Below are 27,188 nucleotides of genomic sequence, written 5' to 3'. Positions count from 1 at the left end.
ATCAAATGTCATGAGTGCTTGACCCGTGATAGAATAGAATATTTATTTATTAATTTATTAATGGGTTCCGTGGTTTAAACTTTATCTCTGCATATAATTTTCAGCTTGGTATATATATTATTTTATTTATTTATGTTTTTAATTATAAATGATTTGCAATTGCCTCGAACCCCGCGAGAGTAAATTAAAATTAACTCTTAAGAATAGGTTTACAAGTAGGCTAATCACATAAATATTACACTTTAATTTCACATACATACATTTAATTAAAATGTATCTCCAGCAACTTTATATCGAAATCATGTTATTTAACTAGTGAAGTTACTAAAGCATTAGGGAAACATCACTCTCATTTTATTTACACCCGGTCAACTAAAAATTAGGATTTTTTTCTGGACAGGAAGAATAACTAATTTACAAATTGATATCACTATGATTAGTGATTGAATTATTGTTTTGTTAATTTCTTTATTTAAATTAATATTTTTAAATATTTTTAAATTGTTTTGATATATATATATATAAAATTAAAAATCTTGTAATTGTTTTTATCTTTTATATAATACTTTAATTACATAAAGCGAGGATACAAGTAAAATAATTACGATGATTAGCTAAAAACAAATCCTGACCGCCAGATCCTGTATCATAGGATTCGTTAGAAAGGGAAAGCTGGGAACGCTTTGAATCACGAGGCACCGGTAACGGCTATGACTTTTCTACAAAGCTGTGGGCCCAGGCAAATCTTCTAGCTGTCAGCCCACCCCCCGTCGGTGTCTTTATTTTCCCTTTCCCATTCATGTATTCAACTCGGAAAGAGAATATTGTACTGTAGCAGACGGAATGGGGTTTGGAGTGGGGAAAAAAAATAAAAAATTATATATAAAAACAATACTATCGTGTGTTTCCGAAAGCAAGTAGTTTGGCACGTGCGAAGGAAGTGGCCAGCAGAATCTGGAAAGAAACCACAGCCACAGATCATGGGCGCGCATCTGTGCAAGAAATTGACGGGGTCTGTGTCCGAACTAAAGTTTCAAAACATCCTCTTTTCATGCTGGTGATCTGGCCGTTGTTTCAGGACACCATATTCCGAGAATAATAGTTAGCAAAACCCTTTCATTTGCCTACGATATTTCCTTTTTATTCAGAGAAGAACACCTGATAATATTTTTATAACAAAATACAAAGGGAAAATCAAATGCTCACGAATACTAAGATAACATTGATACGAATAAAAATCTACAATACCACCATATAATCTAATTTAACGAGTATTTAAAATAATGATTAAATAATTAATTAAAGTCAATATGAAAGCATTCACACGAGTGTGAATAGAGGTTCTTTTGAGTATTTTTATGGATATTTTTCAAATTAATTAATTCAGGAATCATTATTTATTTTATTTTTATTTTCTTTATTTAATCATTATGCATGTTTTAGGTTTTATAACTGGGTTAGAAACCGTTTGGGATCGCGATGCAAATAATTTTTTTTTAAAAAAAAAACATCATTCATCACGGTAATAATCACACATCAGATTTGTTAATTACAGAAAGAAAAAGGAGCCCACGACATTTCTTTTAAAGGGAAAAGTAAATTCCTCCACGGAGCGATGAGAAAAAACTGAAATTGGAGCACTCGCCCAATAACTGGCTTCCACTTTATTTTCTATTTTGTCGGTAATTCACAAACCTCCATTTAAATACACAACCGTGTGGACTTTCCAACACTCATCAAAAGGCGGAGCCACCCAAGTCATAACCCAGCCCAACCCAGTCCAATCCAACCAAACCAAACCCCACGTAACCCTTTGACATTTTACCAAGTCAACCCCAAAAAACCAAAACTGGTTTTCAGCTTGTCTAAAGAGAAAAAAAAAGAAAGGAAAGGACAAGATAAACATTGAGATGCCAAATTGCCATACTCTCTCTCTCTTTCGCTATATATTATTGTTTCCCTACTCATTACACCCCCTAACCTCTCTCTCTTTCTCTTAAAAAGTCAGCGCCTTCTTTTGTCTCCTCCCTATAACATCAGTTGCAGAAGGAAGGTACAGATTCACAGACCTTGTCTCTGAAGCCATGGAGGATATTGATTGGGATCTTCATGCTGTGGTCCGAGGCTGCACCACCTCCACCTCCAACACTTCTACCACCACCACCGCCACCACCACCAACAGCACTGCTAGTGGCTATAGATCAGATTATTATCCTCAATATTCTTGCTTTTCTGGTTTTGGAAGTGAGCAAGTTGGCCATCTTTTCTCTCATCCAGATCCCTTTGAAACAAGAAATGCTATTGGAGAATTGCATGAGCTTTACAAGCCATTCTTTCCCAAATCTCAGCAGCCCATTTATTCACCACAAGCCTGCACACCCCTCTCTTCTTTTTCTTCTTTTACCAGTTTTACCAAGGAACAGCCACAGCAACAACAAAAACAGTCACAGCCTAAGCAGTCTCAAACTGGTTCTGTGACTAGTAGTGCAAATTCTCATACACCTCGATCCAAAAGAAGGTAAATCTGCTAACTTCTCACTTACAGCAAGGAAAATAATTTGATTTGGTAGATAATCATCAAAGAAAGACAAACTCTTTTGCTAATATATACTTCATTTGTGTATTTTTGTTTTGTCACAGAAAGAACCAGTTAAAGAAAGTATGCCAAGTACCAGCTGAGGCTCTCTCTTCAGATGTGTGGGCATGGCGAAAATATGGGCAGAAGCCTATCAAAGGCTCTCCTTATCCAAGGTAACAACATATTATGCATCCATCTTGAATTTAATCAAAGCCCGCCTTTTATTTTGGTATTCTCGGTTTGGTATCAAGTCAAAACTTGTAAATTTTCTATTTCTAATTGATTAAACTCTGGTTTGTTCAATGAATACCAGGGGCTATTACAGATGCAGCAGCTCAAAAGGGTGTTTGGCCCGGAAACAAGTGGAAAGAAACAGATCCGACCCAGGAATGTTCATAGTGACCTACACAGCAGAGCACAACCACCCTGCTCCTACTCACAGAAACTCTCTAGCAGGCAGCACCCGTCAGAAGACCTCAACACCTCAAACTGGCAAAGCTAATGATTCTAGCAAACCATCATCACCAGCCAAACCCACTTGCTCATCTCCAGCAACTTCTCTGGAAGATGAGCTATTAGCTCAAAGTACTTCAAACATGGAATTAAGCAGAGAAGAGAAAGATATAACGGAAGATGATGATGAAGATGAGATTGGTGGGTTCTCAGATATAGCTGTTAGTGACGATTTCTTTGCGGGTTTAGAGGAGTTTGTTGGTCCTGCCACCGGAGATTACTTCCCTGATCATTTTCCAGCAAGTTTTGGTCAGCCCTGGCTTGCTAACAATGCTGCCACAGCAGCCGAAAGTATTTGACATTAGTTGAGAATGGCATCTCTGACATCGGTCTTATGCTTTTCTTTTATTTTCTTTGCTTTTTTTCTTTTCGGTTACTTGTATCATTTTGCTAGAAGTAGAATCTCAAAGGCATCAATGCCTTGTGCCTGTGAAGTGAATGCTGCGGGTGAAAAGTAAAGAGTTTATTCCTTTTGTTGATCTTTAGACTGTTAGTAAATTAGTCTATTCATTTATCCGCCTTTTGCTTTTGCTATGTTAAGGCATTTAATTATTTACGAGGGTGAGAACTTTGGTTGGGATGAATTCTTGTTAATTGTCGGGTTATTACTGGCAAATCTCATGTTTGGAAGAGATAAAGATATCCGTGGCCTCTGGGTGTCTTACCCTAGCCCCATGGCATATTGCCTCTTCAATTGAATCAGGAAGCATTCACAATACGTGTACGGCAGCCTCGAGGACTTGGACATACACGGTTGACATCTCTTTGGTTTCTCAGGGAGATCCAAATCATGGCCATAGAGAGTAAAATGAGTACTAAAATTTCTCGATGAGGTGGTTATTTTGACAACTTTCCAACCGACAGATGTTCGCAGAGTCGGGCCAAACGAGAAAAACAAATAAATGACAGTTAATTGGATTAAAACACTGTGCTTAACTGAAAGGTTGGACATACCATTGGTCTTGGAGTTCAACTGGCTTATAGGATGTCATAAGATTCATGATCCTCTTCCATCTCATTATTTTCCAATGGATTCGTTCACGCCACTAGCTCACTCGGCTCCTAAACAGAAGCCAGCCCTTCTCCGGTTGCTAACACAGGTCAAGATGATAAAAAGATTAAAAAATCTCCTTTCAGACATGTTTCACCAGATGACTGTCCGGCAAAACAGTTCAACCATGCAAATCACTTACCCTGGCAAGACATACTAAGCTATGCTAAGCTTATTATAATTTTAGAATCAATTTTGGCACGAAATTCAACCCTTTGTCTAGAGATTCAACAGTGGATGACTTTCAGCAAGCAAATATCAAAATGCAATTTAACTGTGACAAGCATCGCAATTATACCAATCTCCCCTTTCCCATTCTTCAAAATGAGAGGAAGGAATCCACCATCAATTGGATGGTGTTGTGGGACTAGCACGCTCGTATTGATACACCTCAGGAGAATGTGGTTCTCTAGAACAAGTCCGGCTAGAAGCCCCAACAAATAGAGCAACATGGAGAGAGGAACCATTACAGACAGAAAACTGGACTCCTGGTCTCTCCTAAACATTGCTAACTTATCGGGACAGCACACATGTTTTCAGGAATCACGTCCTAGAAGAAGCCTTTTGTGCAGTGGAACCAGAAACCTCACATCCCGCAACAAATTTTTTCAACCTCTCTATTTCACCAACTGCAGAGAGCCACTCTGTGAGGATCTCCATGGTTATATAATCAGGATTACAAGCATGCTCGATCATTCTATCCATGAATTCAAAGACTTTTTCCAAATCTTTCTCGTCTCTAAGGCCTTTGAATATAGCATTGTATGTGGTGGTATTTGGCGTCACCCCCCTAATTTTCATATCTTCCATCAAAGTAACAGCAGATTTCACTTTATTATTCTTGCACAAAGAGTCGATTAGAATGTTGTATATCACAGTGTTTGGTGAAACCTTCGATGCAGCTTTCATGTCTTTGAAAATCTCCATGGCTTCATTAATATTTCCATTTAAGCAATATGCATTTATTAGAGCACCATATGTAGCAACAGTGGGCATCACACCTGCTTTGATCATCTTTCTCATCACTTTCTGTGCAAACTTTAAATCCCCAGTTTTGCTGGCATAAGCAATCAAAGTGTTATATGTGATAGTATCGGGTTTCAATCCAGCTTCCTCCATTTCCTTGAGCATCTCAAAAACTCTATGAAACTTGTTCGTCCTGCAAAACCCACCAATCATAGTATTATAGCACACTGTATCAGGGCGGATCCCAAGCTCTTTCAACTCTGCCAAGACAAAACTGGCATCGGCCATCCTTCCAGCTTGGCTAAAACCAGAGATCAAGGTGTAGTAGACAATTGCATCTGGAGAGCATCCACTTTTCAACATTTCATTGAAGAGCTCCATTGCCTTCTCAAAATTGTTCACATTACAGAAAGCATTAATCAAAGCTGTATAAGTAACAGCATCACCTTTCATACCTCTCCTTTGCGCCTCAACAAAGAAGTCAACTGCACTACTGACTCTCCCAGTTCTACACATGCCACCAACCAAAGTATTAACCGTGACGACATTTGGTGCAACACCCTCTTTATTCATCTCATCAAACAGCTCCTTTCCCTTCTCTATCTCGCCAGCTTTACAAAACCCATCGATCAAGCAATTGTATGTAATGGTATCAGGAGCGCACCCCTTCTGTGATCTCATTCTTTCCATCAAACCCAATCCTTCTTGTTGCCTTCCAACTTTACAAAGTCCATCAATCAACGTATTATAAATAACAACATCCGGTTCAACCGAAACACTTATGCCACCACTCTCTTTACCACCACTCATCTTTTCAAGAACCTCCAACGCGTCATCGACTCTCCTAAACTTGCACATATGATTAATAAGAATCCCAAAAGTAACAACATTCGGTTGAATATCCATTTCCACCATCTTTGCCATTAGTTCATTCATTCTATTAAAATTGCCCTCTCTTGCTAACCCTGTCAATAATGAATTGCAAGTAGCAGATTCCAAAACAGCCCCTAGTTTTATCATTTCAGTAAAAAGATCCCAAGCTCTATTAGTCTTCCGATTCCGACACAGCCTGGCAATCAATCGACCAATCCAAAACGAACTAATAAGAACCCCATGCTCGCCGAACTTCAACACCAGATTAACAATCTCATCTTCACTCAAAAGTTCTTCATTTCTTTCTCTCTTCAACAAAAACGAAAACAGAATATCCCCTGTAGCGTCGTTGGGACGACAATTAGAGTCTTCATTTGACTCAAACATTTCATCGATCACCTTCAATGCATCTTTAACACGCCCGGACCTCAACAAAATACTGAGCCAAACATTACGAAGATAGGTGTTTTTAACAGATGGGTCAAGATCATTGAAGAGAATGAGAGATTCCTCCACCAACTCACTCCTTCCATAGGCGCGAAGGAGAATCGACGCAGCATTGATGGTGAGAGGAATATTCAACTCTTTCGAGGTTTTGTAAAGCCTGGATAGATTAGCATTTGAATCGGGTTCACAAAAAGCGAGCTCGAAAATGGCCTGGAAAGTATAGGAGAGTAGAGATTGGGTGTCTGGTGAAGAAGGGGAGTTATTTTGGAGGTAATTGAGGAACTTGAGGGCTTGAGAAGAGGAAGGTAAGCGGCGGGTGATTTGATAGAAAAGGCGAGGAGAAGAGGAGGAAGGAGGAGAGTCGGGGAAGAGGAGTTGATTGAGTTGAGTGGTGTTCCATTCATTTCCTGGTGTTTGAAGGAGTTGTAGGGCTTCGGTTATGATTGAGTTATGGTTGCTAGTTTTTTGTTGTGGCGGTGGTTGTGGTTCTGGAGGTTCAGTGGAAAGGCGGCGGAGGAAAGTGTGGGATGTGAGGAGGCGGAGGAGGTTTGAGTGCTTTGATGCTGAAACTGTTATGATGCTCATTTTGAGATGGGGAAGAAGTAGTGATTTTATTTTTAGGAGGGGCTTGGGAGCTTTCCTTGCGTAGTTTCAAGGTCTTTCAGGAGGGAAGGCAAAAGGCCGTTATGTACTTTCTGGAAGACGGATCGAAATTACTTTTTAAAGTTTTTGTTTTTAAAAAATATATTAAAATAATATTTTTTAGTATTTCTAAAATTTATTTTTAATATTTATATAAAATAATTTATACCTAATTTTTTAAAAAATATAGATGAACAATTATACCAAACAGAACAATGCTGGCTTTTCTTGCACGTATATACTTTTTTTCTTTCTTTTTTATTTTAAATTTCAGTTTAAGGCACCGTTTTAAAAAAAAAAGAACACAAACAAACATAATCGAAACAATTATAAATTTGTTTAAGTTTTTGGTCGTGTATATCATGAGTGTGAATAATTTATTTTAATTTTTTTAAAAAAAATATTTTAAAACTCATAATATTGCTGCGGATTCTGATTTAGACCGGTCTTTATCTTTATCAGCAACATCCCTTGAGTTTCACCACAACTTATTTAAAAACCAAAAAAAAACAAAAAACACGAACAAACATAATCGAAACAATTGTAATTTTGTTTAAGTTTATGGTCATTTATGTCATGAGTCTGTTCAGTAAATAATCTTTTTATGATGGGACAGTCTCAAAATTTTAAATTTGTTATATATTTTAAAATTTAATATCAAAAATAATTTTAAAAAAATAAAAAATATTATTTTAATATAATATCAAATTCAAATTCCAATCCCTGCAAACCAGTCCGCTGCGCACGTACCGGACACGAAACTGCTGATATTCCTGCTATCTAGCTACTAATACGGAGCTATGCGTACCCAGACCAAGGGTTAACAGAGATATATATATATATATTTATTTATTTTTAGATTTCTATCCTTCCAAGTTCCAACCAGTTGGGTTAAATCACGTGACACTTTTAAAAAATAGCTCCGAATCCAATTTCAAGATATATTTTAATTTCTATTGATTTTTTAGGCGAGAAAAAAAGAGGAAAAACATATGCAATTATTTCTACCACAACATTTTTCCTTCCAAATGTATCTCGATTTCGAATGTCGAGAACTGATGCAATTTCTGGCTTAGCTTTCAAAGATGCACCGCCAAACTGGTCTTCCGTTATTTCACTCTTCTTTCTGGTCACAAAAGGGGGGGAGGCCGAGTAAGGAACACATCTGCCGGAATAACCAGTATTCAATCATTTGCTGGACCATTACTTGATACAGACATTTTAATTTTCTCAGCTGCTGCAGCAGTTGAAGCTGCTGCCTTGTCCAAACCTAACTTTTGCAATTCGCTCATGAAACCATTTATCTCAGTTTCACTAATTTTATATGGACTGTGGGCAGGACCAGGGAACGAACCGTTTGCCACTTCTTCCTTGTATTCAACTAGAGCTTTGTTGATGACATCTCCAACATGAGCATACTGCTTACAGAACTTTGGAGTAACCTATAACAGGTAAAACAATCCCTATCTCAGCATACAGAACGTTAGCTATGCGAATGAAATCAATAAACCAGGATGGCAATTATGGGATTAACCTTGGCATGATGTGGATGTTGCATCATTCCCAATAGATCATGGTAAACTAGCACCTGCATGAACGACGATAAAATACACATCATGCTACAATCAAGGAAAGATTGAATAAGAAAATTCAGATTATAATGTAATTGTGTTTACTGTCTAGTTTTACACTATCAAGCATAACTCTTGATATGACCGTCGAATCAAGCTGAAATTTTACCAGTAATTGCTAGACATATTGTTCTATATTGAATTAAAATTTCAGGTCAATCAAAGTTCGATAATGTTTGGCAATACAGGTCAGCAAATACAATACGAATTTTGTTATTTGTTACTTTTTGGAGATGATTCTTTTCCTCGTAATATAAGGATATTCAACAACTTATTTTTAAGAATTTCCTAGTTCTACAAAGATCTTTAATGAGCAACAACATAGTTTTCAAATGGGATAAAGATTCCTTGTGTTCCAAAATCCTTCTTTTACAAAAATTTCTAATTTATCCTAGTTATACAAGGAAATGAGAGCTGAAGTATTTAATGATAGATTATTTTTAGGCTGATTTTTTTTTTGTATTGATCTAAATTATTTTAAGGTTTTATTTGTTGTTTTATTTTATTATTTGGATATTTGCATTTGATTTAGGGCTTATGTTTTAGTGTGAGTTTGCTTTGGCTAAAAAATGATTTGTGTTAACTGATTATTAGCTTGGGTTCGTTAGTTTGCACCTAATAATAGTCCGTTAGAATTATTTAGGACTATATATTGTTTTTTTTTTGCAGCAAAATTCAGCCGCTGTGATATTTTGAATAAACTTGTGTTTTGCATGATGCAACACACAAGTTTATTTCAATTTTGACTTATCAAGGTATAACTAATCTTATGGCATCTTCACATACTTCGGATTCTTGATTCTCTATAATCAACAAGTCCAAGTTTAATTTTCAATGCATTTGATTATGAGGTTCATGGTTCTTTTTAGATCAAGGATTCTATCTAAACCTGAATTTCAGCTTCTTGGGTTGTTTATCTACTTCGTGGTGAGTTTCATTTCAGGATTACTATCCTAGGGGTTCACATCACATCATGGATAGAACCGTTCACTTTTGAGAAAAATTAAGACTACAAGCTCTCAAGTTTCCCGAAAAAGAGACAAATTGCAGAGCTATTTCTAGCTACTCATGGGTACTTGAAAATGATAATTAAATGATTGTATCTGGCAATGGTCATAAGTAAGAGATTCCCAAGAGCTGATAGAGAGTAAAGTATAATCAAGTTAACGGTAAAGTTCTTTTTGATAGCGAGACATCACAGAAGGGTGGGTATTCCATCTGTTGCTTGTCTATACACACGAACTTTCACTCACATCGTAAGTTTTAGAACTCTTGTTCATGTAATGCCATTGAAAATATCTTCTCTAGCGTCATCAGAGACAACCAGGACATTGAAAAAGGCCTGTGCCCTGTTTAACAAGATTGAAATCCTAGAACCAAGCACTATCGGGCCTTTGGTATTGGAGTATAAAACCCAATGAAATCTTCACATTCCTAGATTAATGATCAAAACTAACTAGCACTACTTGGGAAAACCATAGCTCATAAGCTTTCTAGTATGACATATTTATCATCACCCAAAACTCTTCTTTTTTAAGTGTAATATGCTAATATTGCTTCTGGTCAACATAGAAGGTAGCATGCTTTAAATGCTTGAGTTCAAAATTGCACTGCCTCGCTTACCTCCTCTAGACAAGCAACAGTGTAGGAAATTCACAAAGATAATCAAATTCTTTGATCATAAGAATAAGCTTATAGTGATGATCACCCCCATTCTGCAGTCTAATTTGAAACATAACATGCAAACATCTTTATCAAAGGATCAAACAAAGAAACCAAGAGTCTATATGATAAACCTGGCCACTGCAAAAAGGTCCTGCCCCAATGCCAATGGTTGGGATTTTAAGAGCAGAAGTTGCTGCAGCTGCCACGGGAGCAGGCACGCATTCTAAAACTACCGAGAAACATCCTGCTTCTTGCAAAGCCAGTGCAGTTTCTACAACCTGTGCAACATAAACAAATTCAACACAACATAAAACAAACAGTCTCGTAAACAAAACACATAATCAACATACCTTTACAGCACTGGCAATGTTTTTCCCTTGAGGCCTGAATCCTCCAAGAACACTAATAGCCTGAGGAGTAAGTCCTACATGTCCCATAACAGCAATTCCAGCCTCAACAATTGCTTTAGCCGCAGTAATTCTCGATGGCGACCCTCCTTCCAATTTAATCGCATCCATCCCTCCTTCCTTCAAAATCCTAACTGCCGTATCAACCGCCTGCTCATAATCCAATCTCACTCAACATCACCAACCAATTCCTCACTTCAAAATATTCACATTCAAGACAACACAAAATCCTCTCCCCCACAATGAACCTCCAAGAAAACTTCATACATAAACATTCTACTATTTCATAACTTTTAAAATATAAAATTTACAATTAAGATAAACAACAAGAGAGAGCAACATTTTAGCTTGAGAATTCTAATGGGCACCTGGTTAGAACTAGACTCGTACGTCCCAAAGGGCAAGTCACCTACGAGAAGCGGCCTTTTGGCGCCACGAGCAACAGCACGGCAATGAACAAGCATCTCGTCAAGAGAGATAGGGAGAGTGGTGTCATGGCCGTGAACAACCATAGAAGCGGAGTCGCCAACTAAACAAACATCGATACCTGCTGTGTCTAAGTGGACCGCAGAAGGGTAGTCGTAGGCAGTCACAACAGTAATCGGGTCACCCTTTTTGTGTTTTTGATTTAAATGGGTTAGTGTTACTCTTTGGTGTGGGTTTTGTGGCTTCGGTCCGCCGTAGACGGTGTTTTCAGGGACGTTGCTCATGAAGCGGAGGTGGCGGAGAAGAGTTGTGGGTTTGAGAGTGGAGGAGGATTTGGTGAGGTAAGTGAGTAAACCCATTTTTTGAGTGATAGGGAGTGAGAGGTAGCGAGAGATGGGATGTGTGAATGACGAGAAAATTTGATTGAATTTGTAGGTTTATTTATGGAGGGAGGAGTTAGTGGGGGTGGGTGGTGCATTTTGGCTGCGCCACCTGCACCGAGTTGATAGAAGAGTCCGATTTTGAGTTGCTTTCTTCCAAGTTTGGCATTGCTATCCACGCGTGCCTTTCAGCGCTCGTGAAGGCCACTCTCTTTTGGTATAGTATATACTGGCATGTCATAAAAGAATAAAGAGAACCTGGGAGCACAGCATGTGCTAGGAAATTCGAATTGGGTTTTGAAAAATATTTATTTGTGGGTGGATGATGGTAAGGTTAAATTCGAGAGAGAACCCAGGTTTAACATGAATATGGGTACAATTGAGGATTTTCTTTCTTTCTTTTATTCAACTATGAAATGTATCTTTAGATCACTTTATGCTGAGTTTGTCGATTTTATTATTGTTGGTGTTATTTTTTTATTATTATTAGAATGATAAATTTTAGTTTTAAATTTTTTTAATTATATATATATAATTCAAAATATTGATTAAACATGCATGATTCAAGTTTAAATTTAAAAATAAATTAACTTTGTATTATACAATACAAACATAATATTATTCATCTAAATATAATTTTAAAATTTAAAATATTACTAAATTATTAAGATTCATAATCGAATATAAATTTAATTTGAAGTATTTCAACACAAACAAAATGCTAAAATATTTAAAAAATAAAAAAGTTTTAATATAAAATAAGTATAAATCAAATATCATATTCATCATCACATGTAAAAATAAAAATTTTAATTTTACAATGGCACGTGAGAAAGTTATCAATTAAATATTTCAATGGATGATCATTTCCATCAAGCCCATCCTCAACATTAGAATGTATATTTTTATTATCTAAAATCATAATAAATAAAAGTATTTCCATAATCTTATAACTTAAATTATGTCTGTTAGGGTCGGGTTCTTCACATATTCATCCATCTAGTAAGTTAATGCTATAAAGGTTAATGAGATTTAATGTGTTTCTTATTATACTCAAATCCATATAAAATACAAATATAAAACAAAAACATGAATACAAATCATATACATTAATGATATTTTTTTGTTAAGCAATACAAATGTTAATAAACAAAATAATAATAATGATTTTCAATATTAAAGATTGATATTATTAGGAATTTAAAAAATTTTCAAAGTACATATTCTAATTATTTGGACGAGAAATCCAAAATGATCAAAAATCTTAAGCAAAATAAGATTTATTTTAGTTTGATTTATATTTTAAAATGATACAAGGTATACAAGTATTCTGAAAGGAAAAGATCTAGATTGAGAACCTTGCTTTATGTATTATTTAATATTCAAGATTATTTAAAAAAAAAGATTTAAAAATTCCTATTAGGTATATTCATAAAAATAAATTCCTTTACATATTAATTTTGATTTTAAACTAAAAAAAAAAATCAAGCAAGAAAGTAGACCTTTTATATCATTTAATTTACCCTCGAGATTCGATAAAAAAATATCCTATCAAGGACTTGATCAACAAGAAATTTAATCAGGATCTGTAAAAGTTGGCTCGGAAATATACATACCATGTATTTACCTCGCCAATATAATTACTAGTAGTTAAAAAATCGATCATGTTAAGAAAATAAATACATTGCTAACAGTCGGGTGCCTTCTTTTTCCCTAGTGGTAATAATATAAATTCTTGCGTACAAGTAGTTTTAAGGTTAACAGTGTTCTATGTCTGGTTTTCAGTTTACGTGAAAGAGATAAAATAGAGATAGGGTAGGCAACTCCCCAGGCGAAGTCTCTACTCTGGTAAGGACCACGTGACTTCATCAGCGTGGAGCTAGGCATGGTAAGCATGGAGTAGCGGTAGCGGTACCTAAAAAAAAAAAAAAAAAAAACAACGGCAGGTAAACATACAGCAACGCAATTGATACATTCTCGTAGAGCGTGTATTGCACGCGCATATGTAACGTTGGCACGACATTTTAAAACATTCAATCGGACCCGCATATCCATACAGTTTCATCGAACAGATGACGTTTTGACTCTCGCTTGAGACTCTCTCCATCCAACGTCTCAGATCAACCAAAACATCTCTTTGACTCCCTTCAACTCAATCATAGCTCATATTGTCACACGTGTCCTTACACAACAAATCACCTCCGATGCACTCCTGCAAAATGCTGTTCAATTACGCGCCACCCTCGTTCATAAAACCAGTACTCCATTTCACTTCCTCCTTTGCCTTATCTCCTCGTGCTGTTCCTCATCCAGTCAATAAAATTCCCCTTTTCCACTCTCTCCGGATCTTGCGTACTTTCGCTGCCGTGTCTGAAACTAACTCCGCCTCCGACTCTACGCCGGATCACATATCCGGAACGTGGTACTCGGTGCCGGGCCTCCGCCTTCGGGACCACCGATTCACTGTCCCTCTCGATTATTCCATCGATCGCAATGCTTCTCCTAAAATCTCCGTTTTCGCTCGCGAAGTCGTTTCCGGTACCTAAAGACTAATCTCAATTAGAATAATTATTACAATTAAACTTATCGTAATTAGATTTATTTGAGATGTATCTATAATTTATACAAGTTTACAAATCCTGAAGTGCTAAAGCACTGAAGTCAACTATACCATACACTACTTGTACTGGATTAGAAAATATGATCATGTTGCTTGCATTTTTTTCTGGAAGAAAACAATAATGAAAATATTTTGTTAAAATGAATGGTATTGTCGTAGTTTGTATGCTTAAATTCAGTCTCACTTGCATCTTTTTGTGGGAAAATCTGGATATCCTTGCTGCCAGTTTCAATTGCAAAATTGATCTTTGGATCAGATATCCAGGTGTTCAATAATGGAAATTCTTATTGTTAGACGCGTGCAAGAATACATGAGACTATTTAGAAACACTAAATCACTGCAAATCTCCTGCCATGACACCGTTTCTTGATAGGCAAGTTGTGTGGTCTCTAGTTATAGTAGATATTGTCCATGCAAATTTTTTTTTTTATGTTCCGTGCAATTCATTAACTCAACAAAAATTTGGTTGTTGAACTGCATGGGTTAATATGTAATAATCATTTACGATTTGCATTTATCTTAGATTAGATTATCTACTTTTTTGTTTTCATTTTAGTACATGTACTATTACTTTCACTTATGTATTCAGAATGTTTGCTGTAGTTGGGAAAGAAGAACACCCACTGCCATACCTATTATATCTACAAGGGGGGCCGGGCTTTGAGTGCCCACGGCCAACTGAAGCCAGTGGATGGATACATAAAGCTTGTGAAGAATTTCGTGTTATTTTGATGGACCAGGCATGAATTCTTGGACATTCTTGTACTTTTACTGCCGTTTCACTACCTGTATTCATTCTCTCGTACACGCGGCTGTGTATTTTTCATGCAGCGAGGAACAGGCTTATCAGTTCCTTTGACACCATCATCCATGTCGCAATTGGATTCTGCGGAGGAGGTTGCTGAATACTTGAAATACTTTAGAGCTGACAATATAGTGAATGATGCAGAGTTTATCCGAGTATGTCTTGTTCCTGAAGCTGGACCTTGGACGGTTTTGGGTCAGGTATGAAGATTATTAATCTTTATTGGTTTCCCATTTCTTGTTCTGTGGACTTGACCATCTTTTGTTCTGGCTTTTTGTTTCACGAGAACACCCTGATTTCAGTCTTTTTACTTTAAAGTTCCATTTACCTTGTGGAAACTAAAGTGACTTGAATTGCTGACTTCTTGTTCATTTTTTGGTTTAGAGCTATGGTGGTTTTTGTTCAGTAACCTATTTGAGCTTTGCGCCACAAGGGCTAAAACAGGTCCTTCTAACTGGAGGAATCCCTCCAATAGGAAATGGATGCACTGCAGATTCTGTCTATAGAGCATGCTACGCTCAGGTTATTCACCAGAATGAAAAGTACTACAAGAGGTTTCCTCAGGATGTTGAAATTGTTCATGAAGTTGTGAAGTATTTGGCAGAATCTGAAGGAGGCGGGGTGATGATCTAGCACATGCAATTTTTATACTTTGGTTCATGAAAAGAAAAAAAAATGTTGATCATGCCGTGATTCTTCCTCGTCTCTCTTTTCCTATCTGTACAGGTGCTTCTTCCATCAGGGGGGCTCTTAACCCCAAGAGGACTGCAAACTCTTGGTCTCTCTGGTTTAGGATCCAGTTCAGGTTTCGAGCGTCTGCACTATATGTAAGGCATATATATATATTGAGAAGGATGTGTAAACACTATTTTATCCCAAATGAACTTGCAACTTTGTATTCTTCAGGTTTCCCCTCCCTCTTTCTTCTACCTTTATTTATCATATTTCCTTGTTTGTCTCCACAACCTGCAGGTTTGAGAGGGTTTGGGATCCTGTAATAGTTCCAGGATTTCGTAAGCAAATAAGCTACTACTTCTTGAATGCTGTGAGAACATTGCTGATCTTCTATTGATCACTAATCCGTGGATTTTTTTTAGAATCAACCTAAGTTATTTCTATTTGCAGTTTGAGAATTGGTTGGATTTTGATACAAACCCACTCTATGCTCTCCTGCACGAGTCCATCTATTGTCAGGTAGATTTTCCCATTCCTCTTTTAGCAGTTTCTTTTTATTGTAGGTAAATTTTACTGTACTTTTGCATGATTATAGTGGAACAGCCATAATGATGGAACAAGCCGTGCAATGTCAAAAGCGCAAATCAGTTAATGCTTCTTTGCTGGGTAGATTTCCACTTTCAAAAGTGCACAAGATGCACCCATGCATAGTTTGTTTATTTAAGATTTTCCATCAAGTTTCTAAATCCGCCTTTTCTTTTGGTTCAAGGGTGATTCATCGCGGTGGTCTGCTCAGAGAATATGGACTGAGAATGGCAGTAAATTTGATGCAATCAGGGCTGTCAAAGAAGGTCGCCCTGTATTCTTCACAGGGGAGGTGTGAAGAAATTATAATATTGTGCTTTAAAGATAACAAACTTTTACAGTTTTACAATCGCTTATTGAGCCTTTTTAGAATACTAAGTGCATGATCTTTTGGGGTAAGATAAATTGAAAAGCTCATTGACACAATTTTCCCCCCCAATGATAACCTCATTTACATATTTGTAAGAGGCCATGCTCGTTTCTTTTTTTTTGGTCCTGTCCCTTAGAAACATATATTTGCATTTGCATGCCTTTTATGAATCAAATGCTTGATCTGTATAAAAATATACTGTGATTTCCTAGTTTACTGATATCGAATAGAACCAGCATCTTTTGCTGTTTTGCATACATTGTTTTAAGGAATTCTTCTGCAGATGGTGTTCCCATGGATGTTTGAAGAAGTTCATGCCTTAAGGAAATTTAAAGATGCTGCTCATTTATTGGCTGAGAAGAGGGATTGGCCACCCCTATATGACATTGCAGTGCTGAATAATAACAAGGTGCCGGTTAATCTTCCATATAATTATTGATTCATTATAAGCCTCCAATGCATACACGTTATACTGAGCTCAAATGAGAAGATTTCAATCTTCGAGATATAGCTTTCGCTTTTAGTCTGTTTATTTAATAGAAATTAGCTTCAGTTTTATTGCTCGGAGGGGCTGCTAATTTTTTAAATGCTGGCAGGTACCTGTTGCAGCTGCTGTTTATTATGAAGATATGTATGCTAATTTCAAGTTGGCGATGGAGACAGCTTCTCAGATAGCTGGAATTAGGCTATGGATAACCAACGAATACATGCATTCTGGCCTGAGAGATGGAGGAGGGCAGGTTCTTGATCACTTGTTGGGAATGTTAAATGGAAGAAAGCCGTTGTTCTGATAACCATTTGTAATTCGTACTCACTTGTTTCTCTCTTATTTGTACATCTACTCCTTTTTTTTTTTTTGAACTTGCAATTTAGAATTAGTAATAATGTGCTTTCATTGATGGCTCCAAAGCAGTCATTTCCTGGAAAGTATTGTAGATTTTGAACAAGGCGTGTCACGTAATCATGTAAATTTTCTTTACAGGGAGGAATTTGCCACTTCCAGTTTATAATAGAGACGAGTCAGATCTTCTTTCTTCTGATTAATTTATTGGACCAATTTGATCGTGAATTAATAGTACCATTGTCTGAGATTACTGGTAACATGGCAAACCTTTTGGCTTGCGATGGCATGTTATCAATCCAATGTTATATTTTTAGCTCACAGTACTGACACCTGAGTGCTAGTTGTCTTTGTCCCGGCAAGCATGGATCCGGTTAAGCAGGGAAGCGCCTCTCGAGCAAGATCTTCACGATACCGTTGTACTTGGATTTGAATCATTGTTAATGTTTCTAGTGGTCTATTTTGAATTCTTTTAAATTTACTACAATGGATAGAATTAGACGCCGTGGATCCGTATTATTATTATTATTATTATTATTATTTATTAAATGATGTTTAGGTGTAAACTTACCATAACATCATTAAGGTTGTAAGGATGAAAGATTAAGATAATTTAATAGAAAATAAATTTAACAAAATTATAAAATTAATTTTTATTTAAAAAAATATTGAAAAATAAAACTGAAAATAAATAAATAAATAAAAATATATCAATTTGTTAACTTTTCAAACATGTGATTCAAGTCATTAGATCAGAAACATCATACATAATAAAATCATGAAACTCAATTCTCAATAAATCAAACGCTAAATGATAAAATCATGAAGAAAAAAAAAGCAACCACAAAAAAGAATCTAAAATAAAAAAACAATTAAAAGAATAAGAATAAGAATAAAAAAAATAAATTAGAAAGTAATTATAAATTTTTTATTGGAGGGTGAAACTGAAAATTAAAAATAACTTCAATAAAGGGACCAAAAAAATTAAAAAGAATTAGGATTAAAATGGAAAAAACAATATACCATAAATTTGGATTGAATAGTGAAATTGAAAATTAATAAAACTTTTACAAAATGATCAAGGAAAAAAAATACAAACTAAAAGAATAAGGATCAAATTGAAAAACAATAATATATGATAAATTGAGATTAAAGAATGAAATTGAAAACAAATTAATAAAACTTTTACAAAATGGCTGAAGTTAAAATATCAACATCGAAGAGGACCAATTTGTAATTTTCAATAAAAGAGAGAGAAGAAAAAAAAAAGTTTCACCGTCGATAAAACTACCCCACCACTGCCAACACGTGCAGCACCAACAGAAAAGGGATGCAGCGAAGCTTCCAACAACACGATAAAAGGATATAATAAAATGCCAAGTTTACTTTTTAAGTTAACAAAATTAAATCTTGTATTCAGGAGCTTTTTGGTCTTTTCACTCTAAGTTTTTTAATTATTATTATCAAGTTCATCAAGGGAAATTTAATTTTTTAATAGGAATTATTTAATTTAAAAAGTTGTGGTATCTTCCGGTGGTAAAAAATATCCTTTCACTATAGTTTTAAAAGCTTTGACTGTGAGGGTAATTAGATCATTTTAATATATTTAAAAAAAAAAGAAAAAAACTCTTATATCTTTGGTCAATCCTTTAATAACTAAGAAGTCTTGTGAAAAGAACGAAATACCTCAACACCAAGTCTTTTAAATTTACCTTCTGTTACAGTATTTTTGTTATATAGTATTGTGGTTTTAAAATCCTATAAAAATAGCGAAAGAATTACATTCTCACATGGTTGATAACCTAGAAGTACGATTTTCACGTGGAAGAAAAATAAACAAAACTCTTGGGTTCATCAACCTATCTATAGAGTGTGTAATAATTTGCAAAGTTTTATTTATTAATTATTGTTTTTATACATATTATTATTATGTATATTATTTAGCTCATTAATTATAATTAATTCTTATTGTTGCAATTTAGAATTTTATTTTTTATTGTCAACATTATTATTATTTCTTGCAAGCACAATAATGAATTGTAGGCTTTTCAAACAATTTTCATTTAATATTTAATTATTATTAATGAGATTGAAATGAGTAAAAAAGCTAATTAAGTTAGTGGTTTGCAGCGACTTGAAGATAATAGGAGTTCACACTTTAAATTAATTTGCAGTTTGATAAAAATATATGAACAACTTGTTTGGTTCTTGAGAACATTATTTCAGATGGATCTAACTATTCTCACTATAGTGATGCTATTAAGTTGCTAATGTCATTTAATTTTTCAATCATCTTACATATAGTAAAGAATGTTATGGGAATTACCAATGCGTTTTGACAAGACTTTGTAAAAACAATTCAGTAATAGATGAGTATCATTATCGAGTTTATATATTTATAGCTACCATTAATCAATAATTGCAAAGCAAAATAACAAATTCGATGAGCACGTAACCAAACTTTTTATGTTGAACACCACTTTGAATCCTAAAAATACCTATAAATTATATAGTGTTGAAGATATATACATATTTATTGATATGTTCTATCCTAAAGATTTTTCAAGCTAAGAAAATATTCCTTTGAGATTCTAGTTCCAGTATTATAAGTTTTATATACCTAATCATCCAGTGTTAAGGAATTTGTCATCATTGTTGATTGGTTGAAAAGTTTCATTGGCACGTTACTTGTATGTTGACAAATGACAATAGGTATAATCTTTAAGGTACTTTTGTTTCTGAAATGTTTTGTTTTGTTCATAGGCATGCTTGTCCTTCTTCAAATACATGATGTTGTTGGTGTACAAAAGCATGCATGTCTTGCTCAGAGTTTTGGGAAAAAGGTAGGCTTGTTTTTTCACGGTCTATATCCTCTGCTTGGGTTGCACCAATGATTCTGGCGTAAGGTTTTTATGCTCTTATACTCTTAACATGACACAGCAAATTGCCAGTTTCAGCTTGAATATTAGCATTGATACAGCAGACTAGCTCATTTGAATACCCTTCTGTGGAACTAAAAGAAATTCCTAGAGTTTTAGATGGCTCCGGTGTTCCAAGTTTTTGGTGTTTTTTCTTGGATTTTAAATGCCATCTATTCTCAGCATGGATATATACTGCCCTGCTATTCTGCAACAAGAGCTCTTTATGTATCATGTGTTGGTTCACTTTTCGAGAGTGATTTTCTCTTTATGAAGAACACACACTTAACTCTTGAATGGATATGTATTGGTTTTACCAGTCAATAAGATAATTGGCGAGTCCTTGCTAGGTGAACTAATCAGGACTACAAGTGTTTTCTTTTACACAGGACTAATTAAGAATGTTAAGCATGTAGGCTTGGGGAGTCAAATATATTTATTTGTTGAATGGGCTGAGCCACAGCAAATGGGTTGTACATACTTTGCAAATCATCATATAACAATGAGTCACGGCAAGAGGGACCTCAGATATGCAAAATTCCTGAGGTTACCTCCCACAGTCCATCTGACGAAACCAGAAAAAGAGACCTCCAAATTCTCCCTTCTTAATTATTCTAGAGAAACTTCAGAGTTAAACAAAGAATAGTCTCCCATCCATTATAAAATAACCTGATGTTTGATTTTTATTAAGGGCTAAATTCCCACTAGGCAAGTCTTAATATAATCCAACTGGGGCAATCAAATAGGCCCTGTTGTTTTATCTTGTCTACTAGCAAAAGCTGAAATGGAATATATATATATATATATATATATATATATATATATATATATATATATATATATATATATATATATATTTCTGTTCGCGGCACTAAGAAATTGCAGGTGCAAACCAGTACCAATTCAAAAAATGCGCTGAATATTGGTTGGTAAGCAGTGCCGTGTCCATTAACTTAGAGGGAAATTTCAACATGTGTCTCAATTGAGGTATTTTGATTTGGTTAATGATACATAGGTACGTAGCAGTCCATGTATATATATCATGCATGCTAGCTATATTGCTTTGGAGATAACGATATGCATAAGTTGGGCACGTCTCCCCTTTTACTTGAGGGCAGTTGAACAGAAGTAGGTGAGCTGCAGTTGGCTTTACCCATGGCTACAAGAGATGGAATTGAGACTGAGACGGACTCTCCTTTCAAAACCTAGCAAACCATCTTCATCTCTCTATTTGTAGGTCTGTCCAACCTCTTCTCACCTTCCCAGGTTTCCACTACCTTTATCTTGACCCCTTATATATACTCAATCTTACGTACATCCTCAGTTCTTCTCTAATCATTATCTCTGTAGCCCCACAATGGAAGGCCAAGAAGCCCCACCACCACCACCACCATCACTACCACAATTTCCATCCCAAAACCCTCCCTATCTCTTCACGCCCTCACTGCTCCTATCCTCCTCATTGCACCCTTCTATAATTGAGCCTCAAAGCCTTCCAGATATTGATTGGGTTGGCCTTCTCTCTGGCCAATCCGGGCTCGGCGAGAATAGGCCTTTCATGGACAGTGCTTCTATGGTAGCTGAAAATGGAGCTGAGGAAGAAAAGGATAAGAAGAAAGGTGGAAGAATGAAAAAGACAACCCGGCCAAGATTTGCTTTTCAAACTAGAAGTGCAGACGATGTTCTTGATGATGGATATCGGTGGAGGAAATATGGGCAAAAGGCAGTGAAGAACAGCAAATACCCCAGGTTTGCTTGTAATTAACTTAATTAAACTTCTAATAATCATTCTAAAACAAAACAAAAAATCCTTGCATCATCTAACGTTGCATGGTGTGCATTTTTAGATGTTATACGTATACCCAATTACAAATTAGTCCGAAACTCCGAATTTATATTTTTGGTGAGCGAAATAAAGCTTGTCATTGGAATTTCATCTTTCTTTTCTTTCCTTCCTTTTTTTTAAAAAATATATATAAATAAATAAGAGTTGATAGTTTGTTGATTGCCTAATTAATAGTCGTAGGCGACTAGAGTCTAGACATCCTTCTCTTTTTTCAGCTAGTTAAAACTATATGCATCCTTCTCGAGAATTCACCTGTAATCGACACGATTAAATAATTAAAATCATATATAAATTACTGTATTTATATTTAATGTATCTATATATATATATGTAGATTTATAAGGGGTTTCTTTCCTTATGTTTTGCCACAAAAATCTAGCTACAGGTTAGGAATATTCGGAAAGAGAAGCAACCACGATCGGCAGCGAAAAGGATCGATCGATATATTGTCGCGAATTGTGAATCACATGATATATATCTGTGAATTACTATCTATGTTTTATTGTTCATTTTTCCAATAACATCATATAGCTATACGCATGCATGCGCATCCTATTGCTTTTCGGATCTTTATCTTTCCACGATATTTTGATTTCTTTGTAGGGGGATTTAATTATGAGCTACAAACATGGATGAGAAGAACAGAGATTTAAATGTGGACAGTAATATTTTAGTTAATCGATATTATTAATTATTCTCAAGATTATAACAGGTGAACATTAGATTTATAATTCAGGAATATAAAAATTATGAGAGATAATTAATTGAAGCAAAGAAACAAAAAAAAAAGTATTTTGCTTAATTAATTAATGAGACTACTGCAACCTACACACACACACACACACACACACACAACTATATATAAATATATATATATATTTCTTTGAAATATAAAAATACAAACAAGTCACTCCGTGTGCTTTTATCTGTTTAGTAATTAGTTGTTTTGGTAATTGAGGAGGTGCATATACTCCTTCGAAGTTCTAAGTTTGAATCTCGGGACCCATATCCAAGAGAATTTAATAAATTCTAGAAGAAAAAAAAAATTGTTTGATATGGGGATACATCCTTAAAATCATCCAATTTTTTTTTCTAAATTTCGACTAACGTATAACTATTTGAAAATATCAACCAATATTTATCTCGAATTGAAAACAAAAATTATACCATGGCGAAGTCATGTGGACCAAAATATTTCGAATGATTAATGCGTGAATATTATTCCCATTATTACTATATATATATTGCATGTATATTACAATTATTATAGATTTATTTAATGTAGCAAGTGGTTTCATCTTATGGTCTTGCACTATTCATTTTACAAATCTTGGACATAATCCAGAGTGCATAATTAATTTCTGTCCCTCCTTCAACTATATTATTTTTTTGCGAAATAATTCTTACCCCGGCACTTTGATTTCATTTTGCGCAAAGGAGTTACTATCGGTGTACACATCATACATGCAACGTGAAGAAACAAGTGCAAAGGTTATCCAAGGACACGAGCATAGTCGTCACGACTTATGAAGGAATTCATAATCATCCATGTGAGAAAATGATGGAAACCCTAACTCCTCTTCTCAAGCAGATGCAGTTCCTTGCTAGGTTTTAACTTCTTCAGCTTTTCTACACTTTCAAGAACAAGTCAAGCAGACCTCCTGTTCTTGGCCATCTTATATATAGTAGTATACTTGTTGTACTTATGCATGTTTTCGAGGTTGACTTTGTGTGAATAGACCAAAATCAGTGTTTATATATAATGCAAAACTAATAAACTATATTGTGTGTTAATTTCTTTTTTTCATTTGAATTTTATAATTAGATTAAGTTAGTTACCGAGCAAGTTTTAATTTATACATCAAGTTTAAGTCTACTTTTCTGTATATATATATATATAATAAACGCTATTCATATCAAAATAAAACATTTATAAAAGTTTTGGTTCATTTAAGATGTAGATAATCAGAAAAAAATCGAGTATATTTTCTTAAAACAAGTGCGACAACATTAAGATGTGTCAAAAAACTAATTCAACACAATAATTTAAGCTATTAGATGAGGTTTCAAGATATAATTTATATTATTTTCTAATAAAATATAACTCAACTCTATAGCATCGATGTTTTTATTTTCTCAAAAGGTCTGGAGTCTGAATTTATTCTTCATGTGTGTGTATAAATTAAGCTCTATAAGCTTCGAGGAGTTTGAGATTGTGATGTATGATATTTTTAAAATCTAAAAGGGGTGAAAAAACCACTTTAGCAATCCAATATAAAATTATATTTTTGCTTTTTAAAAAACAAACCAAATAAATATAGCTATTAAAGGTAATATAGTTTTTCACGGGGTCTATAAGTTACTACCATATTTATAAGGGATACATCGATCTTTTTTCATTTTTTATGCATAATAAAATGACTAGATTGTTTTTAAAATAAAAAAAAATTAAAACTAATGTCCAAGGGTGTTTTTGCATTTTTAGTTTTATGCATAGTAAAATGACTAAATTACCTTTAAAAAGTAAAATTTTATTCACTTATAGTCAAGGGTGTTTTGGTATTTTCACTATTTGTTTTTACTTCAAACTTGTTCTTGTTTTTTTATTGTTATTTGTTTTATTTAAAATAATTTATGTAATTAATTTTTTTACGTTCATCTTCCAATTTTTTTCCTATCAAATTTTTTTTCTTATTTTTTTTTTACTTTGAAATTTTTTTCGGTTTTATCCTCCAATATTTAATTGGTCTGGGATTTGATTTTTTTGATTAAACTAAAATTTTTTATTTGACCCGCAGTAAAGTGTAGGTAAAATTTGTTAGTAATATGCTAAATAATTTGGATGATTTACATTGATACTATTTTTTTTTCTATAGAAACATAATAAATACTAGCTTTTAACAACATTTAAATGTACCAAAAAGGAACGGATATATAGAGAGACTCATTCATTTGAATAAGGTTATATAAACAAACAAGAAAAAAGACATAAAAAACCATTCGGTACGATAAGTGACAGTACCATATGATATCCTTCCTCGTTTGTCAAACAAGTTTTTAAGGTAAGCCGGTGAGCTTCCACTTCTATAACCTGTACTGGCCTTTCTTGTTGTAAGCCGGTGAGCTTCCACTTCTGTACTAACCTTTCTTTTTCATCATTACCCAACACATGTAAAAAATCATGTGATACTTTCTTACCTTAACACGCTTCATCATTTATTCTGTCCGTATAGACCTTGAATAATATAATTAGGGCCTAGATTGGACCGACCAAGACACAAGAGTTGCCCCCACATACTGTAAGAACTTGGAAGCCTTTGAAATCGCCGGAAGAATAGCAAAAAGGGAGGTTTACTTTCAGTTTCTAAAAGGATCGCGTTATTGATTAACCATCGTTGATTAATTTACAAGTGAACCGGAGAGCTTCCTCTTTCTTTCTCCTTATCGAAATCGAGAGGTGTTGCATCATTTACTAAAGAAGGCTCGTTATGCTTTCCTTAAAGTTTCTTCACGTTAGCTAGCGTTGCCTTTTCTTTTCAGTTGTTTTTTCCTTTTTTTAGAAAAAATCGAAGCATGGTGAAGGCTTTTAGCTGTGGCTCTTTTAGAATACAACGGACGTGATACTGGTTATATGTTACGGTGTCATTCTCAGAACATGTTTGGAATGTGGCTGATAGTGTTTTTTAAAATTTTAAAAATAAGTTTTTTTTTAATTAATTTTTTGTATATTTTATATTGTTTTAATAATTGATATTAAAAATATTTTTTAAAAAAATAAATAAAAATATTATTTTAATATATTTTTAAATAAAAAACATTTTAAATTGCAATTACTATTTCATTATCGAACATCTCTCAAAATACCTCAACGAACATTAACTTTTCTTGAAAAAAAATTATAATGTTGTCCGGGTTTGGAATTCAAACGGGTTGAGTAATAAATTTTTTCTGCTTTGGAAAGTATCACTAACTAAAACCTCCCACGTTATTTTTAGAATAATTAATTACTAGACAATGCATCCCCCCACTAAGTTTAGAATTCCAAGTTAATTTTGAATATATATATATATATATATTATTGTAATTGTATTCTTTGATATCATGAAATTTTTTTATTGAGAAATGAAAAAAATAATATTTGTATTTTATACAATAAATTAAGATGTATTAATTATTAAACCCAAAAATATATATGAATGCTAATTAAACACTAAAGTTGAAAGTTAACTTTTCAAGCAATAGATACAAATACAAATATTTTAATTCTGTAGTTCTTTTCATTTTATATAATACCTTGAAAGTTTACTATCGTTGCTAGGTATATTATTATTGTTCTTATAAATATATAATATCTATATAACTAATATATCTTAAATTTAACATGAAAAATAAATAAATTACAATAATCAATTGAAAGTATAATCCAAAATACTTATTACGATTTAAAAATATATAAACCACACAATTTAAAAAATGAGAAATGATATTTATTATTATTTAAATAAGAGAGTGGATATTAATTAAAAATCAATTTAAAAAATAAAAAAATAAATAAAAAAAAAAAGGTGGGAGAGCAAGGGATGCTTGGAAGGCTAGGCTCATGCACATGATTCTCTCTTTGTTTTGTAATTTTTATTGAATGAGCAAATGACACATGGTCGCCTATTGTTTTTTTTTTTTTTTTTTTTGCAATTGATCGGACAACACTACATTTGCCAATGTCGATATTGTGTCATCCATTGTCATCCTTTTCCGTCACCAGAAGTGGGTTACAAGTTTTTTTACCTTAAAAAATCAATTTTTAAATTATTGTTCACCAAAAAACACTCTAAAATTTCTTAAACTTCAATAAATCAATTTAAAATCTTAAAACACTCTTTAATCACTTTAAAAGCAAAAAATATATTAGAATAAAAAAACTTTAGAGGCCCTAGTCTATTTTTTTTCAA

At 34.2% G+C, this 27,188-nt stretch overlaps 5 protein-coding genes across 6 annotated transcripts; 3 read left to right on the top strand and 2 right to left on the bottom strand.

Annotated features, from left to right (window-relative positions):
- Positions 1 to 1,924: 1,924 nt before the first annotated feature.
- LOC133682137 (WRKY transcription factor 22-like) lies at positions 1,925 to 3,668 on the top strand. Its single transcript, XM_062105403.1, has 3 exons — positions 1,925 to 2,518; positions 2,641 to 2,751; positions 2,892 to 3,668. Exons 1-3 carry the CDS (start codon positions 2,085 to 2,087, stop codon positions 3,388 to 3,390), a joined length of 1,044 nt encoding a protein of 347 aa, XP_061961387.1. The 5' UTR covers positions 1,925 to 2,084; the 3' UTR covers positions 3,391 to 3,668.
- A 716-nt stretch (positions 3,669 to 4,384) lies between these two features.
- On the bottom strand, positions 4,385 to 7,111 carry LOC133681847 (pentatricopeptide repeat-containing protein At5g28460-like). Its single transcript, XM_062105012.1, has one exon. The coding sequence runs from the start codon at positions 7,011 to 7,013 to the stop codon at positions 4,686 to 4,688; it is 2,328 nt and encodes a 775-aa protein (XP_061960996.1). The 5' UTR covers positions 7,014 to 7,111; the 3' UTR covers positions 4,385 to 4,685.
- Positions 7,112 to 7,987: 876 nt separating this feature from the next.
- LOC133681660 (3-methyl-2-oxobutanoate hydroxymethyltransferase 1, mitochondrial) lies at positions 7,988 to 11,788 on the bottom strand. Its single transcript, XM_062104758.1, has 5 exons — positions 11,142 to 11,788; positions 10,717 to 10,923; positions 10,498 to 10,644; positions 8,605 to 8,658; positions 7,988 to 8,512 (listed from the first exon to the last, which is right to left on the bottom strand). The coding sequence occupies exons 1-5, from the start codon at positions 11,556 to 11,558 to the stop codon at positions 8,255 to 8,257; spliced, it is 1,083 nt and encodes a 360-aa protein (XP_061960742.1). The 5' UTR covers positions 11,559 to 11,788; the 3' UTR covers positions 7,988 to 8,254.
- Positions 11,789 to 13,660: 1,872 nt separating this feature from the next.
- Positions 13,661 to 17,678, top strand: LOC133681444 (uncharacterized). Of its 2 annotated transcripts, XM_062104492.1 has the most exons (11): positions 13,661 to 14,117; positions 14,803 to 14,939; positions 15,031 to 15,204; positions 15,389 to 15,625; positions 15,731 to 15,831; positions 15,977 to 16,049; positions 16,130 to 16,198; positions 16,449 to 16,556; positions 16,918 to 17,043; positions 17,231 to 17,434; positions 17,617 to 17,678. In XM_062104492.1, exons 1-10 carry the CDS (start codon positions 13,784 to 13,786, stop codon positions 17,423 to 17,425), a joined length of 1,554 nt encoding a protein of 517 aa, XP_061960476.1. In that variant the 5' UTR covers positions 13,661 to 13,783; the 3' UTR covers positions 17,426 to 17,434; positions 17,617 to 17,678. The 2 variants fall into 2 exon arrangements, with proteins under 2 accessions (XP_061960476.1, XP_061960475.1); XM_062104491.1 differs by having other exon boundaries at positions 17,231 to 17,678.
- Positions 17,679 to 21,641: 3,963 nt separating this feature from the next.
- Positions 21,642 to 24,046, top strand: LOC133681594 (probable WRKY transcription factor 43). Its single transcript, XM_062104679.1, has 2 exons — positions 21,642 to 22,142; positions 23,677 to 24,046. Exons 1-2 carry the CDS (start codon positions 21,751 to 21,753, stop codon positions 23,852 to 23,854), a joined length of 570 nt encoding a protein of 189 aa, XP_061960663.1. The 5' UTR covers positions 21,642 to 21,750; the 3' UTR covers positions 23,855 to 24,046.
- The last annotated feature ends 3,142 nt before the right edge of the window (positions 24,047 to 27,188 follow it).

This window comes from Populus nigra, chromosome 2 (genome assembly GCF_951802175.1).
Source record: "Populus nigra chromosome 2, ddPopNigr1.1, whole genome shotgun sequence".
NCBI classification, from domain to species: Eukaryota; Viridiplantae; Streptophyta; class Magnoliopsida; order Malpighiales; family Salicaceae; genus Populus; species Populus nigra.
Note: the sequence above shows the minus strand (reverse complement) of the source record. Positions and strands in the feature narration are given on the sequence as shown.